This window comes from Chenopodium quinoa, unplaced genomic scaffold, assembly GCF_001683475.1.
Source record: "Chenopodium quinoa cultivar QQ74 unplaced genomic scaffold, ASM168347v1, whole genome shotgun sequence".
Lineage (NCBI taxonomy): Eukaryota > Viridiplantae > Streptophyta > Magnoliopsida > Caryophyllales > Amaranthaceae > Chenopodium > Chenopodium quinoa.
Genome location: NW_018744239.1, coordinates 3,096,158 through 3,110,481, shown reverse-complemented (window position 1 = coordinate 3,110,481; position 14,324 = coordinate 3,096,158). Strand labels below are relative to the sequence as shown.

At 34.1% G+C, this 14,324-nt stretch overlaps 2 protein-coding genes across 4 annotated transcripts; one reads left to right on the top strand and one right to left on the bottom strand.

Moving 5' to 3' along the window:
* The first annotated feature begins 516 nt into the window (after positions 1-516).
* On the top strand, positions 517-9,067 carry LOC110694173 (pantothenate kinase 1-like). Of its 3 annotated transcripts, none has more exons than XM_021871348.1 (10): positions 517-852; positions 2,711-2,917; positions 3,739-3,778; positions 4,618-4,746; positions 5,627-5,746; positions 5,933-6,027; positions 6,292-6,385; positions 7,174-7,305; positions 7,680-7,792; positions 8,631-9,067. In XM_021871348.1, the coding sequence occupies exons 4-10, from the start codon at positions 4,696-4,698 to the stop codon at positions 8,776-8,778; spliced, it is 753 nt and encodes a 250-aa protein (XP_021727040.1). In that variant the 5' UTR covers positions 517-852; positions 2,711-2,917; positions 3,739-3,778; positions 4,618-4,695; the 3' UTR covers positions 8,779-9,067. The 3 variants fall into 3 exon arrangements, with proteins under 3 accessions (XP_021727040.1, XP_021727038.1, XP_021727041.1); XM_021871346.1 differs by having other exon boundaries at positions 3,732-3,778; XM_021871349.1 differs by having other exon boundaries at positions 519-852; positions 5,631-5,746.
* On the bottom strand, positions 9,035-11,968 carry LOC110694172. Its single transcript, XM_021871345.1, has 6 exons — positions 11,608-11,968; positions 11,033-11,164; positions 10,639-10,809; positions 10,286-10,408; positions 9,983-10,126; positions 9,035-9,871 (listed from the first exon to the last, which is right to left on the bottom strand). The coding sequence occupies exons 2-6, from the start codon at positions 11,156-11,158 to the stop codon at positions 9,434-9,436; spliced, it is 1,002 nt and encodes a 333-aa protein (XP_021727037.1). The 5' UTR covers positions 11,159-11,164; positions 11,608-11,968; the 3' UTR covers positions 9,035-9,433.
* Between the last annotated feature and the right edge of the window lie 2,356 nt (positions 11,969-14,324).

Here is a 14,324-nt window from a genome sequence, read left to right as displayed (position 1 = left end):
TATCTTTTCTTTAAGAAATTATCTTTTAAAACTAACTTTTATTCCAGTAGTCTTTAACATAAGTCATTGAGTTCCTTTCCGACTTTATATTATTGAGTGCTCACAATTAAAACTAGAACGTGAGATTTGCACGAGGCTTTTTAAAGAATGCTACTCCGCATCCAAGTTCCTACTCCGGAACGAACTTTGCTTGAATCCTTTATTCACCAAAGACTCAAAACATTCATTAGTCGAGTTTGTCAATTTGTCCATCAAAACCAAAAGGCTCAACAGATTGAAACATAACCACTCAAAACTGAACCCCAAATCCGAATTACCCGAAAAGATAAATCGGGTGAAACTAAAAAAAATGGCTTGACTCGATCCGGACATCCGAATCCAAAATGATACTTCTAACCCGAATAAAAGTCGTTGAAGAAATGGGAGAAATGGCAGCCCATGAAAAACATAATTCCACGTGGGCCACGAGTCATACAACTATCATCAATTTTTCCAACAAATATATATATTCCTTCTCAATATTATCACTCTCCTAATTCTACACATTTTCTACTCAAATTTATCCCACCAAATCTAATTTCTATCTAACATTTAATTTGGAATTTATTTCTTAATTTCACTTTTGATAAGTTAGGGATTAGTTGGTTTGAAGTTGGGGGATAGAAGTTGGAAGATCGCAAAATTAAATCAAATTTATTCTTCAAATTCATCATCAAATTTGATTGAGGAGTAAAGTTGACACTTTTAATGGAGGATCAAAGTTGCAGAAGCGTTGAAATCGATGGAAATTCAACTTCTTATTCTGAGTTCGATTCTTATGATCATAATTCTCCTTGTCTCTTGATATTGGAGGTTTCTCTCTTTTTCTCTTACTATGATTTTTTTTTTTTTTATATCAAAATTCGAATATGTTGTAACATTGAAAACTAAGATTATTAAGTTTTGATGCTTTAATGGTTGCTAATTATTTAATTATTATTCTGTGATTAGTATAATATTTTGTATTTTTGTAAAGTATAAGAATGTTGCGATGAACTGGTAAATGGGTTTCTTTGGATTATGTTGATGTGATTTGATTAATCTGAGCTATCCCACGTGAGCTGTTGATCATAAGTTTAAGTTTAGAAATATAATAAGTTAATTAGAGCATAATTTAGTTTCTAATATCAAAAATAGCTGAAGTTAAATCATAATAAAATAAATTAAGTTCAACAAAAATGAGTTAAATTTAGTAAAAATAGTTCAAATTTTGCAAGATTGGGATTAAACTAACAAAAATTTATTGAGGACATCATGCCTAAGTTGGCTAGCATCCTAGATTATTACTTAGGCCGATAAGGTTATTATTAAGCTATGATAGGATAAAATCAGGAAACATAAGTTCACATGTGGAATCGAGTTCAAGTAAGTGTAATTTAGTTTCATGTGATAAAACAAATACTTAGGGCCTGTTCACTTCAGTTCAGCTCCAGTTAATTCAGTTCAGTTCAGCTCCAATCAGTTCAGTATAGTTCAGCTCCTAATTTCTTTTTCTCATAAAATATTCTTTTTTGCTCTATTTAGTTCAATCAGCTCCAATCAGTTCAACTCAGATCAGTAAATGTAAATATGCCCTTAATAGTTAATAATATGGATTATGTTATGTTATGTTATAAAGTTGAAAATGACAATATTTAGTTAGAGCTTTTTAAAGGAAAAAGATTTGGATCTGTTGCTCCTTAATAACAAATAAATGATGCATTTGGTTTATCTATTGGAATGGTATTGGTATTGGTTACTTCTTAATCATTTGCTTCATATATGGAATGGGATCACTTGTACTTTTTTTTTTGTTGTAATCGTATTGACATTTTTTCACTGGCCAAATATTGAAATTATAGTATAATTTTAGATTACTGTAATATTCTTTAAGATGTTGTAATCACTCTAAAGCACAATTACATATCAAAGGCAAAACAATCATAAAGGGAAATACTATGGAAGCAAATATGACAACAAGAAATGGACTTCTTTGGTTCAATGCTTTTCAAAACTCTGGATGGCCAAATACTTGAATTTTATTACTTTAGGCAAAAATTCCAAATTTCCACCTTGAATGTACAATTATCGAAATTCAAATAAAAATATAGACTTGGAAAACAAATTGGGAAGATGATCCGTGAACAGAGGAGAGAGGAAGGGTGACTAGAGAGTGAATGATACAGGCTGCAGCTTTTCATTTTGTACTACTGACTTCTGAGGGTAAAGGTAATTGATACCACTTAGTTTGGAAGGGTAACAAATCGAGGGTATTGCTTACCTTCTTGAAACAGAATAAATTGGCACATTTACCCAACCAATTATTGTTTTCTAGTGATTATCAAACATACCCTAAGTAGGTTATGACCAAAGTGAGACATTTGATTGGGCCTAGGCATAATCCAACTATTGTTTACTTATGATTATGGATTCACAACTTCGTTGACAAGTAGTTCTTGTCATAGTTTAGGGTGTTTATATCCTTTATTTATCATTTTGAAACAAAATTGATTGACGGTCTAAAATGTAATCTTCTGACTGACTTAATTAATATTCCTTGGAGCTGTCTTTGCATCTTTTCTCTAGATATATTTACTTTATTTGGAAATCAATCTATCGCTGCCTATCGTTCATCAATGGAATGTGTGTGGCTTTAACGTAATCACTTCTGATTCCCTACCTGTTTTTGTAGGTACCCTTATCAAGTTGGTTTATTTTTCAAGAAAAGATAGTAGTTTGGAGAGTGTTGGAAACGGTGTCCAAGTGGAGGAGGTTGGACTTGTAACTAGTTCCAAGAAATATCCTATCCTTGACGGCAAGCTCCATTTTGCAAAGTTTCAGACCAGCAAAATAAATGAGTGCCTGGACTTCATCGAATCGAAGCTCCTTCATGGCAGCTGTATGATACTGCTTTCTTTACCAAACCTTGTCTATCTATCACTTTTCTTTGCCCTTCAATTTGTTGTTTGTGTATACTTGTAGCTTGATAAACTTTCTTTCAAAGCTGGTTTCTAGTTTTAAATCTTCTGTGCATTGATTGAATTAGATGTCTGAAGATGTCCCTAAAGGCAGACCTGGCAAGGAGCCAAGCTAAACTTAGATTATGCTCAGCTAAACTTGAAGTCTAAATTTCATTCTCTTGGGTTTTATTCTAAGTCTTTCCCATGGAAAATTGGCTAGGGTAATTGTTTGGGGGTCAGTGGGGTATTTATGCTTTGTATTTTCATGCATGGTGGTGCATTACTAAGTTTGTTGATGTACAAATATTAAAGTGCTTATGTAACTTTTGGACCTCATAAAAGTGCTTTAAATTCACTTCATGGGGTGGCCAGTACTAGTAATATCAAGCCAAACCCACCTATTCCTGATTTCCATCTGTTCTCATACTATCCTGAATGACAAACTTGTGAGTAGATTCTGAAGGACCCTACTAACTATTTATGCCTAGAGTACAGACTTTAGTAAATGATATTGTTCTTATCCCTGAAAAATCTGTAGTCCATCATATATGATTCACAAATTAATTTTATTAATCTGATTTAGAGCTACCCATTTGTGGTGTCTTTTCTAAGCTACTTATATGATCACAAACTGATTTCCAGCTTATAGAGCAACTTCTTTTCTAGGTTCTTCTTTATGTGCTCTTAACATTATGCTAGCCTGAGCAAGTTGTTATATTTGACCTAATTTCTAACATATCGAGGTGAATCTAGGTTGCAGTCATCAAGAGATTTCAGACAAAAAACAATTGTTAATCAAGGTAAGGATATTTTTCTTCATCTCTCTTTCTATGTTTAATATTTCCCTTGTTTTTGCTGAAATTTTTATGTTTGTGGATGGTTAAGATATTCTCTTCCTGAAATGCAGTTCAATGCTTTATTTTCCGCTAGGTTATATACGTATAGACTTGAGGGCTACATGACAAAATTCTTTTATGAAAAACATAATAAGTAGCAATCTAGCATTATTGCGGTATCTTGTGCTTTATGCAGTTCATACTTTAGAGGACCTTAGGGGCGTGGCTTTACCGCGTCTAGTCCCTCCGTAGTTTAGATTTATTTGTTTTTGTTTGCCTTTTCTGTTTCTTGCGTGAACTCGGTTTGTTTTTGCTCTGTTTTCTTGGTTTTTTAACCTCAATCAATCAATCAAAGCCTTAATCCCATAAGTGGGGTCGGCTTGGTTTTTAACCTCAAGTGAATTAAAAAAAAAATCACTTAATAAATGGCTTTATGGACTTTAAGGCTATGTTTACTTTTTCTATAAATCCCTTATCTCAACCTATTTTTAGTTCAATTATAAATTAGGTAGCCTTTGTCTGAATTTATTTGAACTTTAACCCATCAATAAGTTAAGAATCTTTTTCTGCAACCTTCATTTCTAATCTAATGAAATTAAAGACCATATTTCAACAGGCATGCTTAAGGGTATAAACCAAAACAACATGTAGCATCTGTATGAGTTTGTCAATACATTAATACTTTTTAAAAAAAATATTTTATTAATTGACAATGAGACATGTTTCCCATTTGTATTTTCTACTAAATAGCTTTTTCTCAGTTATGCTGTGAAATTATGCTAACTGTTTATTGTTGTTTGCAGGCCACTGGTGGCGGTGCCTATAAATATGCTGATCTTTTTAGAGAGAAGTTTGGAATCAGGCTTGACAAAGAGGATGAGATGGACTCTCTTGTGGCTGGTGCTAATTTTTTGCTAAAGTTGAGGATTTGTGTATGTGATACGCTGAGAACATTAATGATATGCACTGTTACAACAACTGCTTTGTGTGGCATTTCCATTTTTCTTTTCTTTTCTGCTTATCTATAGTGACAGGGGCTAAGCCTCAAGTTAGGATTTATGGCTTCTACTGCTCTATTTAGATGAGCTAAGGCCTCAATGTTTTTCTCAATGAGAGAAATCAAGGGGTGGAAGTAGTGTTTGTCCCTGGGTAATATGAGCACCTGAATATGGGCTGATTAGTTTTAACTGGATAGAATTGAGCAAATTTGTTTTGATCAAGTTGTAAGTTGTAACGCTAATTGGTTGTCCCAATCAGCCAATATGGGGTTGTTACTAAGTTTACAGGTGATTAGCTGCTTCAGGCTCATACAACCAATATGGGCTCTTAAAAAAGCATGACAGGACAAACTTGTCATTTGGCAATGAGAAATTACATTTGCATGATCGACAACTGTTTGCATGACCACAACTGTGCTTTTAAGTTTGTTCCTTTTTCTTGTGCCATATAGATTATGGCTAGATTTCATATTTCCTGCTGTCATGATGCACATTGTGCTCTCTACGTGTTCCGATTCCCTGCATTTTTGCTTAGATTCTTTTGCAAAAACAAGCCTTCTTAAATGCTCACTTGTCTGTAGTCTTCAAAATTATGTATCTTTAGTTCTTTATTGAATAATTTTTATATTGTTTTTTTTAATGAAACAAGTATAGAATATGATATATGTGGACTAAGAGGCTAACAATGGAGAAAATGTTCGTAAAGTATGAATATGATAATACGTTAAGTAGCTTGTATTTTTGTCCACCTTGTAATGTATTTTACTTCACACTTGTACCACTGTCTTAAGGTATTGTAACTGTACTTTGATAGGCAGTCCCTCGTGAAGCTTTCACGTACATGGAGGGTCAGAAAGATTTTGTGCAGATTGATGCCAGTGATTTATTTCCCTATCTCCTTGTCAGCATAGGCTCTGGAGTTAGTATGATTAAGGTAATAATCATACTGGTTAAATTTCTTTGCTGATATACTCTGAATTTAATTTTGCATTTATAAGTGGGGAACAGCCGAACAATTTTCAGTTTGTCATCTGTTTCTTCTCGCTTTTCTGTTTGTAACTTGTTAACAATCAGCTGCAGCTTCCTGCTTCTAAATTTAAGTATCATTTCTCTTCTTTAGGTTGATGGGGATGGAAAATTTGAGCTAGTTAGTGGGACAAGTTTAGGTGGTGGCACTCTTTTGGGTATGGGAATGCTTTTAACAAATTGCCAAAGGTAATAATGCGGTCAATGTTGTCGCACAATTTTTTTTATAAAATATTTTGGCTGTTTTGCCTATCATGTATACCGGGCTTATTATTAGAGGAATAGAGGATTCTTCTGTACACTGGTAAATGTGCTGAGTGATTTGTAAATATTCATGGGATCATGGTGAGATATTGAGATGTTTGAAAATTTGCTTGATATATAATTAAGTGCTTTGGTTTTGGTTCTACAATCTATGTTTTGGTTACTTGATTAGCTGAATACAATTTCCAGCTTTGACGAGTTCCTGGAGTTGAGCCACAAGGGAGACAATAGAAATATTGACATGCTTGTCAGAGACATATATGGAGTAACTGGCTATTCTAAGGTCTGTTATTTTAATACTTGATATACATGTGATTTCATTTTCCGGTAAGGGTGTTCCAATTACTTGGTATGCTCATAATCATATTTGGAATTATCCTTTCAAATTTGCTAGAATATTTGGGTTTTCATGGCTGGCTGAGTACGAATGATTTACATTATCCATGATTAGGATTTCAATGGAAAATATGTAATCACTTTTATCCTGAACTAGTTGATAAGTTTCTTTTCGTGAATATGCTATGATTTTGATCTATATATTAAGCATTATTGTTGATTGCCTGAGCTATTGCTAGATCTCTTTTGGCACTTATTGTTGCTGAGTGTTTGGAATGAGACTTAAGAGTTTTAGTAGTTCCTCTGCAGACCAACTGATTGAATGAATGCATATGTTTGGACTTATACCCTTGTCAAGTATGGAAAGGGGTGGTATAGTAGATCCTTCCTAAATAGTCTAAATATCAATTTACTTCATATGTTCATACTTCTTTTGACATATTAATTAAATTGGAAATTTTCTGTTTTAGTGTGGAAAATGAATTTTTAACTGCAAAAATAAATTAACCTTGGAGGGTGGGTTGTAACTGCAAAAATAAATTAATACGGAGTATGGTCTATATGTCACTGAAAAAACTTTCTCAATTTTAGTTGTGGGAGTGTTGCTGTTGTTGTAGTTGCCTCATATGTAATTTGAATGGATATAATAAGTTAAACATGCAAAGGGCTTGACTTGAGTTTCTTACTGCCTTTTCTCTTTTGATGGCTGAATATCTATTCATCTAACCATGACAGCTTGGATTGTCAGCAACAACAATAGCGTCTAGTTTTGGCAAGGTTAGTTTTGATAATAAAGAGTTGAAGGACTATAAAAAGGAGGACCTTGCCCGATCTCTGTTACGGATGATTTCAAACAACGTTGCACAGGTGAATTTGTCTAAGATGCGATTTCCTTACACCAGTCTGAAGTTATGATTGTTCAATCTGAATTCTTTTGAATAGCTTTTATAATGTTAGAATTATTATTTACTACGGAGTAGCTTTTCATTTATTATGGCCTTGGGAAATTTGACATTCTTTATACTTATTTTTTATTTTTTTCATTCATAATTCATAAATTAAAAAATTCGATATAGATGTGAGCTAGTAGCTTTTTTCATTAATATCTCAAAAATAGAAATTTCATTAATATACAAGCTTTGGCTACTTGTTTCTTTGGTACTTTAATGATTGATAGAAGTTTACTCCCAGTATACATTTATTACTTTTATTTTTTTTAACTTTTTTTAATTACCTTACAGATTGCCTATATGAATGCGGGGCACGGGCAACTAAAACGGATAATCTTTGGAGGATTTTTCACTCGTGGTCATGAATATATTATGGAAACTATATCCGATGGAGTTCAATACTGGTTAGTGACAAAATGCTTTTCACTCAATCTTCATTTTGCTTGTTTGATGGTGTCTTTTGTGTTGATTTCTCTTTTCATCAAATTATTGTGTGTTGATGGCTTCAAAACATTTGGGATTACATATCTATTCTTTGGGCAGTCGTTTTAGATTTTTGATATCTGTTGGACAATCGCTACTTCCTTGCCCTTATCTAAACTTATTTTCTCTTGAAATAAATTGCTTCAAGGTGAAGAGAACATACCCTTTATAGGTGTCCTTATTTACAAGCCTCACTTTATTTTCTGAATCTAAGCACAATCAGGCCTATTTCTGGAAGTCAATTGGTTCATCTCCACAAGTAGCTAGAACCTGTTAGCACATTATGGACATTCATGACTTCCATGTCCAATTCTTTCATGGCCTATATCATCGATCAAATTTGTACAGATTTACTCCATTTTTGGCTTCTCCTTGAGATCCTCAGTCTGGGCTTACTATATGAGGGAATCATTATCCTTGAGATCCATTCTGGCTTCTCCTTGAGACCAATTATATCTTGCCCTTTTAAATCAACTCAAATTGCATGAAAGCAGATGTGGGATATAGATAATAATTTGAACTTTTGCTGTCTTTACTGTGGAACTTCTGTTATCACAATTTCAGGTCACATTTAGTCATTCAGATAATATTTCCGTGTTAAAAAGCTGTAGTTTAATGTTACAGTAAAGTGTGTTACCTGTAGATGAGTTAATATTGATTGTGCAGAATTCTAATATTAGTAATATAGGTTGATGGCTTGATTTGAATATCAATTGCTGCTTTTTTGCTGTGATTTCTATTTATGAATCCTCTGTACAGGTCAAAAGGTAAAGCAAAGGCCATGTTTCTGAGGCATGAAGGGTTTTTGGGAGCATTGGGTGCATTCAAGAGCTATGAGAAGCATGGCCTTGGTAGCTTAATGGGGCACCATCTAACTGAACAATCGCCTGTAGCATCACCTCGCTGAGATTAAACCAAAGTTGATTGGTCCTTTGCTTGTTGGATAGACAGACTGGAAGCATCACTTTGGGCATATTGATTAGGGTACAAAGAAAATAACCAGAAATTAGTTTCGGGGTTACATGTGGCAAATTTTCGCTTGCCTTGTTATTAAATTATAGCAGTCTTGGTCGTGTAAGTTGTAACATGTCATTTAGCTGTAATATTCATATCAACATTCTCATTTGTACATAAAAATTAAAAACTTGATGTTATGGCCTATATAACTCAACAAGGTAATATATTGGCTTTTGAAATTCTTGGGAAATCATCTGTTATATATGTTGCCCAAACGAAGCTTAGAGGATGCTGCTAAACTATACAATCATATTCTGGCAACTCAGAAGTGTATATTACACATCGGAAACTACTGCCAAATCTATATACAGGAAATGAAATTAAATCACAGATCTTGGCTCATCTAAATTCTTAGTTAAACTTAACTTTGCATCTCTCCAAGTCAATCAAGAGTATATAATCTCTTCCGCTGATTCACAGTATCAAATGGTAAGCTCTTCTGCTGATCTACAGTATCCAATCCAATGCTGTTGAATAATGTATCTTATCTACTTTCAACAATACAAATAAGATTGTTTCTAAATATTGTGCTAAGAAGCATACTCCTACTTCTTTCTGTAAAGCATAGCATTTCTTCTCCGTAAGGCCCATCTTTTCTTAATATCGTGTACTTCATCTATCTTCACTTCATTAGTGATTTCTTGAACTAGCTTCTCATCACAATTTGAACTTACTGTTGGAGAAATGCCTTTAACCCGTGCAACCTCTTCAAGCAAATAATTCATCAGCGTCTCTGAGGTCTTTGAGGTGATTCCCCTAAGATACCACGAAATGGGAGGGGGAGGAACAATAGCTGGTTGAAGAAGTTGCTCTAGGCTAACCCTCGATCCAATCCTTCCTTTCCCTCCTGTACATGAGCGATACTCTGACAAAGTTTTGGGTTTAAAGGGGGAGCAGATTTTCTCATCAACAAATACCGGTTCTACTCTCCAGCAACCTTCAAACTTCTTCATGAATCCCGTGTTAATCTGCTTGAACCTCATCTAAGAAATCCAAAAAACAAAAAGAAAAAGAGAAATTAAGATTATGTTCAGACTGATGACAGTAAGAAACATTCTAAGACAACAGAGGGTAAAATACAAGTAAAAACTTACAGAGTGATCCTTCCTATTTTGATCTACCAAGACATGGACTGATATTGTTCCCGACAACCAAAGGAACTTCCATATAGCTGCTTGCTCCACCTCGACTACTTGTCTAGAGCCTTCATCAACCAACACTTTCCTAGATACAACCTCCTGAAAAGCCCAATTTACTTTCATCAATGGAAGCAACTATTGCATAGCAAAGCATAGTTCATTTCATAACTTATTAAGCGAGCTCATATTCCTAAATTATCTTCTGCCAATGGAAATTGACCAGTTGTTCTTATCACTGGCATCTCCATTACCACTCACCTTGATATTCCTAAAGACTCTCTTGCTGTCAGGGTCAGTGACTATGTTGTACACAGCATCTGGTGGCAACCCGACATCGAATTCCACATGCAGGTTGCAAAGTGATCCTTCAGGTACAGTAACCTGTAAGAAAATAAATCATTAGTTTTGACTCAATTGCATATCAACTCACAACACTGAAGTCTAAAGAACTGTAAAGACAATCATCTTGTACTGTCAGTTCAAATACAGAAATCTGAGGTAAATTGTTCAGACTACTTGTTTGTTAATTACACACATAAGGCTTGCATATATAGAATGTTCTATCATTGTAAAACATCTAAACTTATGACCTCTTCTTTATCAATTCTCACATTTATTTCAGGTGGTGGACTACCCCAATGAGGATTTGCTCGCCAAAGTTGCAGCTGCTTCTGCAGATCAGCCTCCCAATCAGTCGACGATTTCTCTTCCTTTCTGAGAACCTGCTGCGGTTCAAATACACCCTTTCCCTCCTCTACTTTCCCCTTTTGTCTGAGATGTGACTGTCAAAAAACATTCAGTGTTACACATGAACCATAATGAAAAAAAAACAGCAAAATCCATTAAACCACATGATAATGTACTTGCAGCAGTTTTATTAACACCGAATAACACGTGATTTTGTCACAAACTGACTACCATTTTCGGAAATATATTTAATGCTTTGATCAACTAAACAGACAATACAATAACAAACCGAGTACGAATTCGAGCAGAACAACCAACCTTAAAAAAATTCTGCATTCTTTGAGGGGCTTGTGTGAAAAACTTAGGAAATGCAGGATCAATCAGCATAGAATTCTGATTCCTATCAGTAGTTTGGCTTGTTGCACTCATCTTTGTCTCACCCATTATTACCTGAATTTCATCATACACACATACATACTTTATATTATACAATATACTTTTTATGAATACAATTTTTCACAAGGGAATCACTTATTTAGCAAGCAAACGGTTTCCCATTTCATTTCAATGGAATCTCAATTATATCAATAAATTCACTAATTCCACCAAAATCATCATTTGGGTATCAATAATATCCCTCAAAAATCATATAAAATCACATAAATATACAAATTTCAATCAAATTCCACCATTACTTAGAAAACCCAGGTGCCATGTATACAAAACAAAACCAAACTAATCATACCCAGAAACTAAAATTTGATTAAACAGCTGTAAAAGCTTCAATTATATTGGTTGTCACTAATAAATTATTACTAAAAAACAAACAGAAAATATAAAAATAGATAGGATAGAGAAAATTAAAGATAAGGAAGATAATAGAAGTGACTTACTGAATGGATCTTTGTTGATGGCAGAATATACACTTGGGATTATATAATTGAGATTGAGAGAGCAAAATTAAGCACGAATTTCTCAAGAAAAAAAATTCGTACTTTGTTGCAATTTATGCGGAGTATGATTTTTAGTGACCAATTAGACAAAAAAAAAATGATTTATTGGAAGATAAATTGGCACGTGTTGTGTATTTTGATTAGTTAAATTTGCTGGCAATTTCTCGGAAATTTAGCCTCCCTAATTGGAAATTGGACGGTTTGTAGATTTTGTGCTAGAGTTGACCAACAAATTGCTAGATTGTTATAAAGTTGGAATCTGTGAATTTCTGATATACCGGCCATCCATACACTATTACTCCCTCATTCGATATAAAATTATAATACGCCTTCTTTCAAAAAAAAAAAAAAAAAAAAAAATCATTTTGAGTTGATTTTGCGGGTATAAAGAAAGTAATAAAGATAGTAGTAAAAGTATATTGAAAAATGAAAGGGGTTTGTAGAAAAATATAGAGAGAAAGTGATAGAAGTATATGAAAAAATAAAATTTACATGGAGAAACTAACTTTGCACAGTATTATTGCAAATTGAAGAATATTTTAATGCATATGGGTCGATCATTTTGAGACTAAAATTAGGCCAAAAGGTCAGAAATTTTGGGGATGGAAGGGTATTGATTAATCTGTCTCGATTTTATCCTTACATATAAGGATTTAATTAAAACCTAGAGTACATACTAGTGAGATCATCCCATAAAATGAGATGTAAATCATGTACTTAATAATAATAAGGAATAGATGTAAATAAAAAGTGTAACAATTTTTTTTTTTTTTTGAAACAAGTGTAACAATTAAATTAGTACAGTTAAAAGATGTAAATTGACATGCCAACTAACCATTTCATTTATAGCGATAATGTAACTATTGAGTGTTCATGGGTGTATTCATTCATTTCTCTTTCCCTCTACTGGTTTAGTTAAGTGGGTTTTGTTGTTTTTAGTTTCTTGTTTTAGATCTGTTAGGTTGTAATTTGCCTTTATTTATGAAGTTCTCATTGTCCAAAAAAAAAAAAAAACTACTTCTATTCATAAATTTTGTCTTGGGATGGAAAATATAGTTCGTGCCTTCGTGGCCTAGTGAATGTAACTCCTTAAATATTAAAAGTGAAAATATTTTAATTTCTATAAGGAATTAAAGTAAGAAAAATAATTTTTATATTATTCGGATAAAAAAAAAATTATAAAAGTACACTCCTGCCCTAAACTCTGTATATATATATTTTTAACTGTGATTTTGTTTTCAAAGTTTTTTTTAAGGACACTAAGGGTTTGTTCTCATTGACTGAACTCAGCTGAACTGGACTAAGTTGAACTGAACTGAACTGAACTAAACTGAACTGAACTGAATTGAACTAAAATGAATATTTAATAAGAGAAGGAAATTAGGAGCCGAACTGAACTGAACTAAACTGAGCTGAGCTGAGCTGAACTGAGCTGAATTTCAACGTAAGAGAACAGACCCTAATTCTTAGTAATTAAGGTCATGCAATATCTACAATTAAAAAGTAACGATAATGAAAATAGTTTTAACAAACGCAAACAAAAATTAATTAAAGGACTAAGAATGGAAGAAAATAAATATAACAATCGATGTTGATGGATCAACTTAGGTTACATAATTGTTTTTATTAATGTATGTGTGTTTTTTTATTAGTAATTGCACATTACCAATAGATTCAGATATGTATAAGCGAGTTAGTACTGTTGGAAATAGGTAATGCAAACGGATTCTCGCGCCCGATCGGGCGGTGGTTCGCCCGACCGGGCGGAGGTGGCTTAGGAAAATAGGAGAAATCTCACGCCCGATCGGGCGGCCCTCGCCCGACCGGGCGACGGACTCGAGTTTTTGACGAGCCCGATCGGGCGTCTTCGCCCGATGGCTCGCCCGGGATGGGTTTTCTAGATCGCCCGACCGGGCGCGACACCATGTCTGGAAAAACTCCATCTCGCGCCCGATCGGGCGGCTTCTTGCCCCATCGGGCTCGCCTTTTTCCTAGTTCGGTTTGCTTTACGTGTCTCCTTTTTCCGGGACTCATATTAATACGAGACTTGTCTCTTCATAAGAATTCATTCACTTTTCAAGCCGAAAACACAAAACCTACCCTTTGAGATCTGAACAGTTCTTGAGCAATTCCACTCTTCGAGTTCGGGTGCACGGATTACGGAGAGAGTTGCGTTAAACTTGGGGGGCGTGCGTCACTAGGAAACTTGTACCGGTGGTGGCGTATTTCGCTTCTAAGGCAGTGGATTTTGTTCCACGGCGCGACTTGAGTTTGGGATTTTCAATTCAGGAAAGTTCTAATCTTTTTGTTTGTTATTGATTTCAACAGTTATTTTACCAACAATTTAGAAGCGAAATATTTTTATTTATTCTGTTGATATCATGACTAGCAATTCTCAAACTCTTCTATACCTAGATCTGTCTAAGGTTGAGTCTCTTGATGGAATTAATTATAAGAGATGGTCACAAAGGATGTTGATTGCTTTTGAACAAGTAAAAATTGATTATGTCTTGTTTAAGAATGCCCCAAAACTTATTGAGCAAACCAATGCCATGATTGAAATTCCTAGTACTCCTGTTCCTGGGAATAAAGAATCTAGCACTAGTCAAAGGACCACTACTATCGTTGTTAATGAATTTGAAATCAAGAAATTTGAT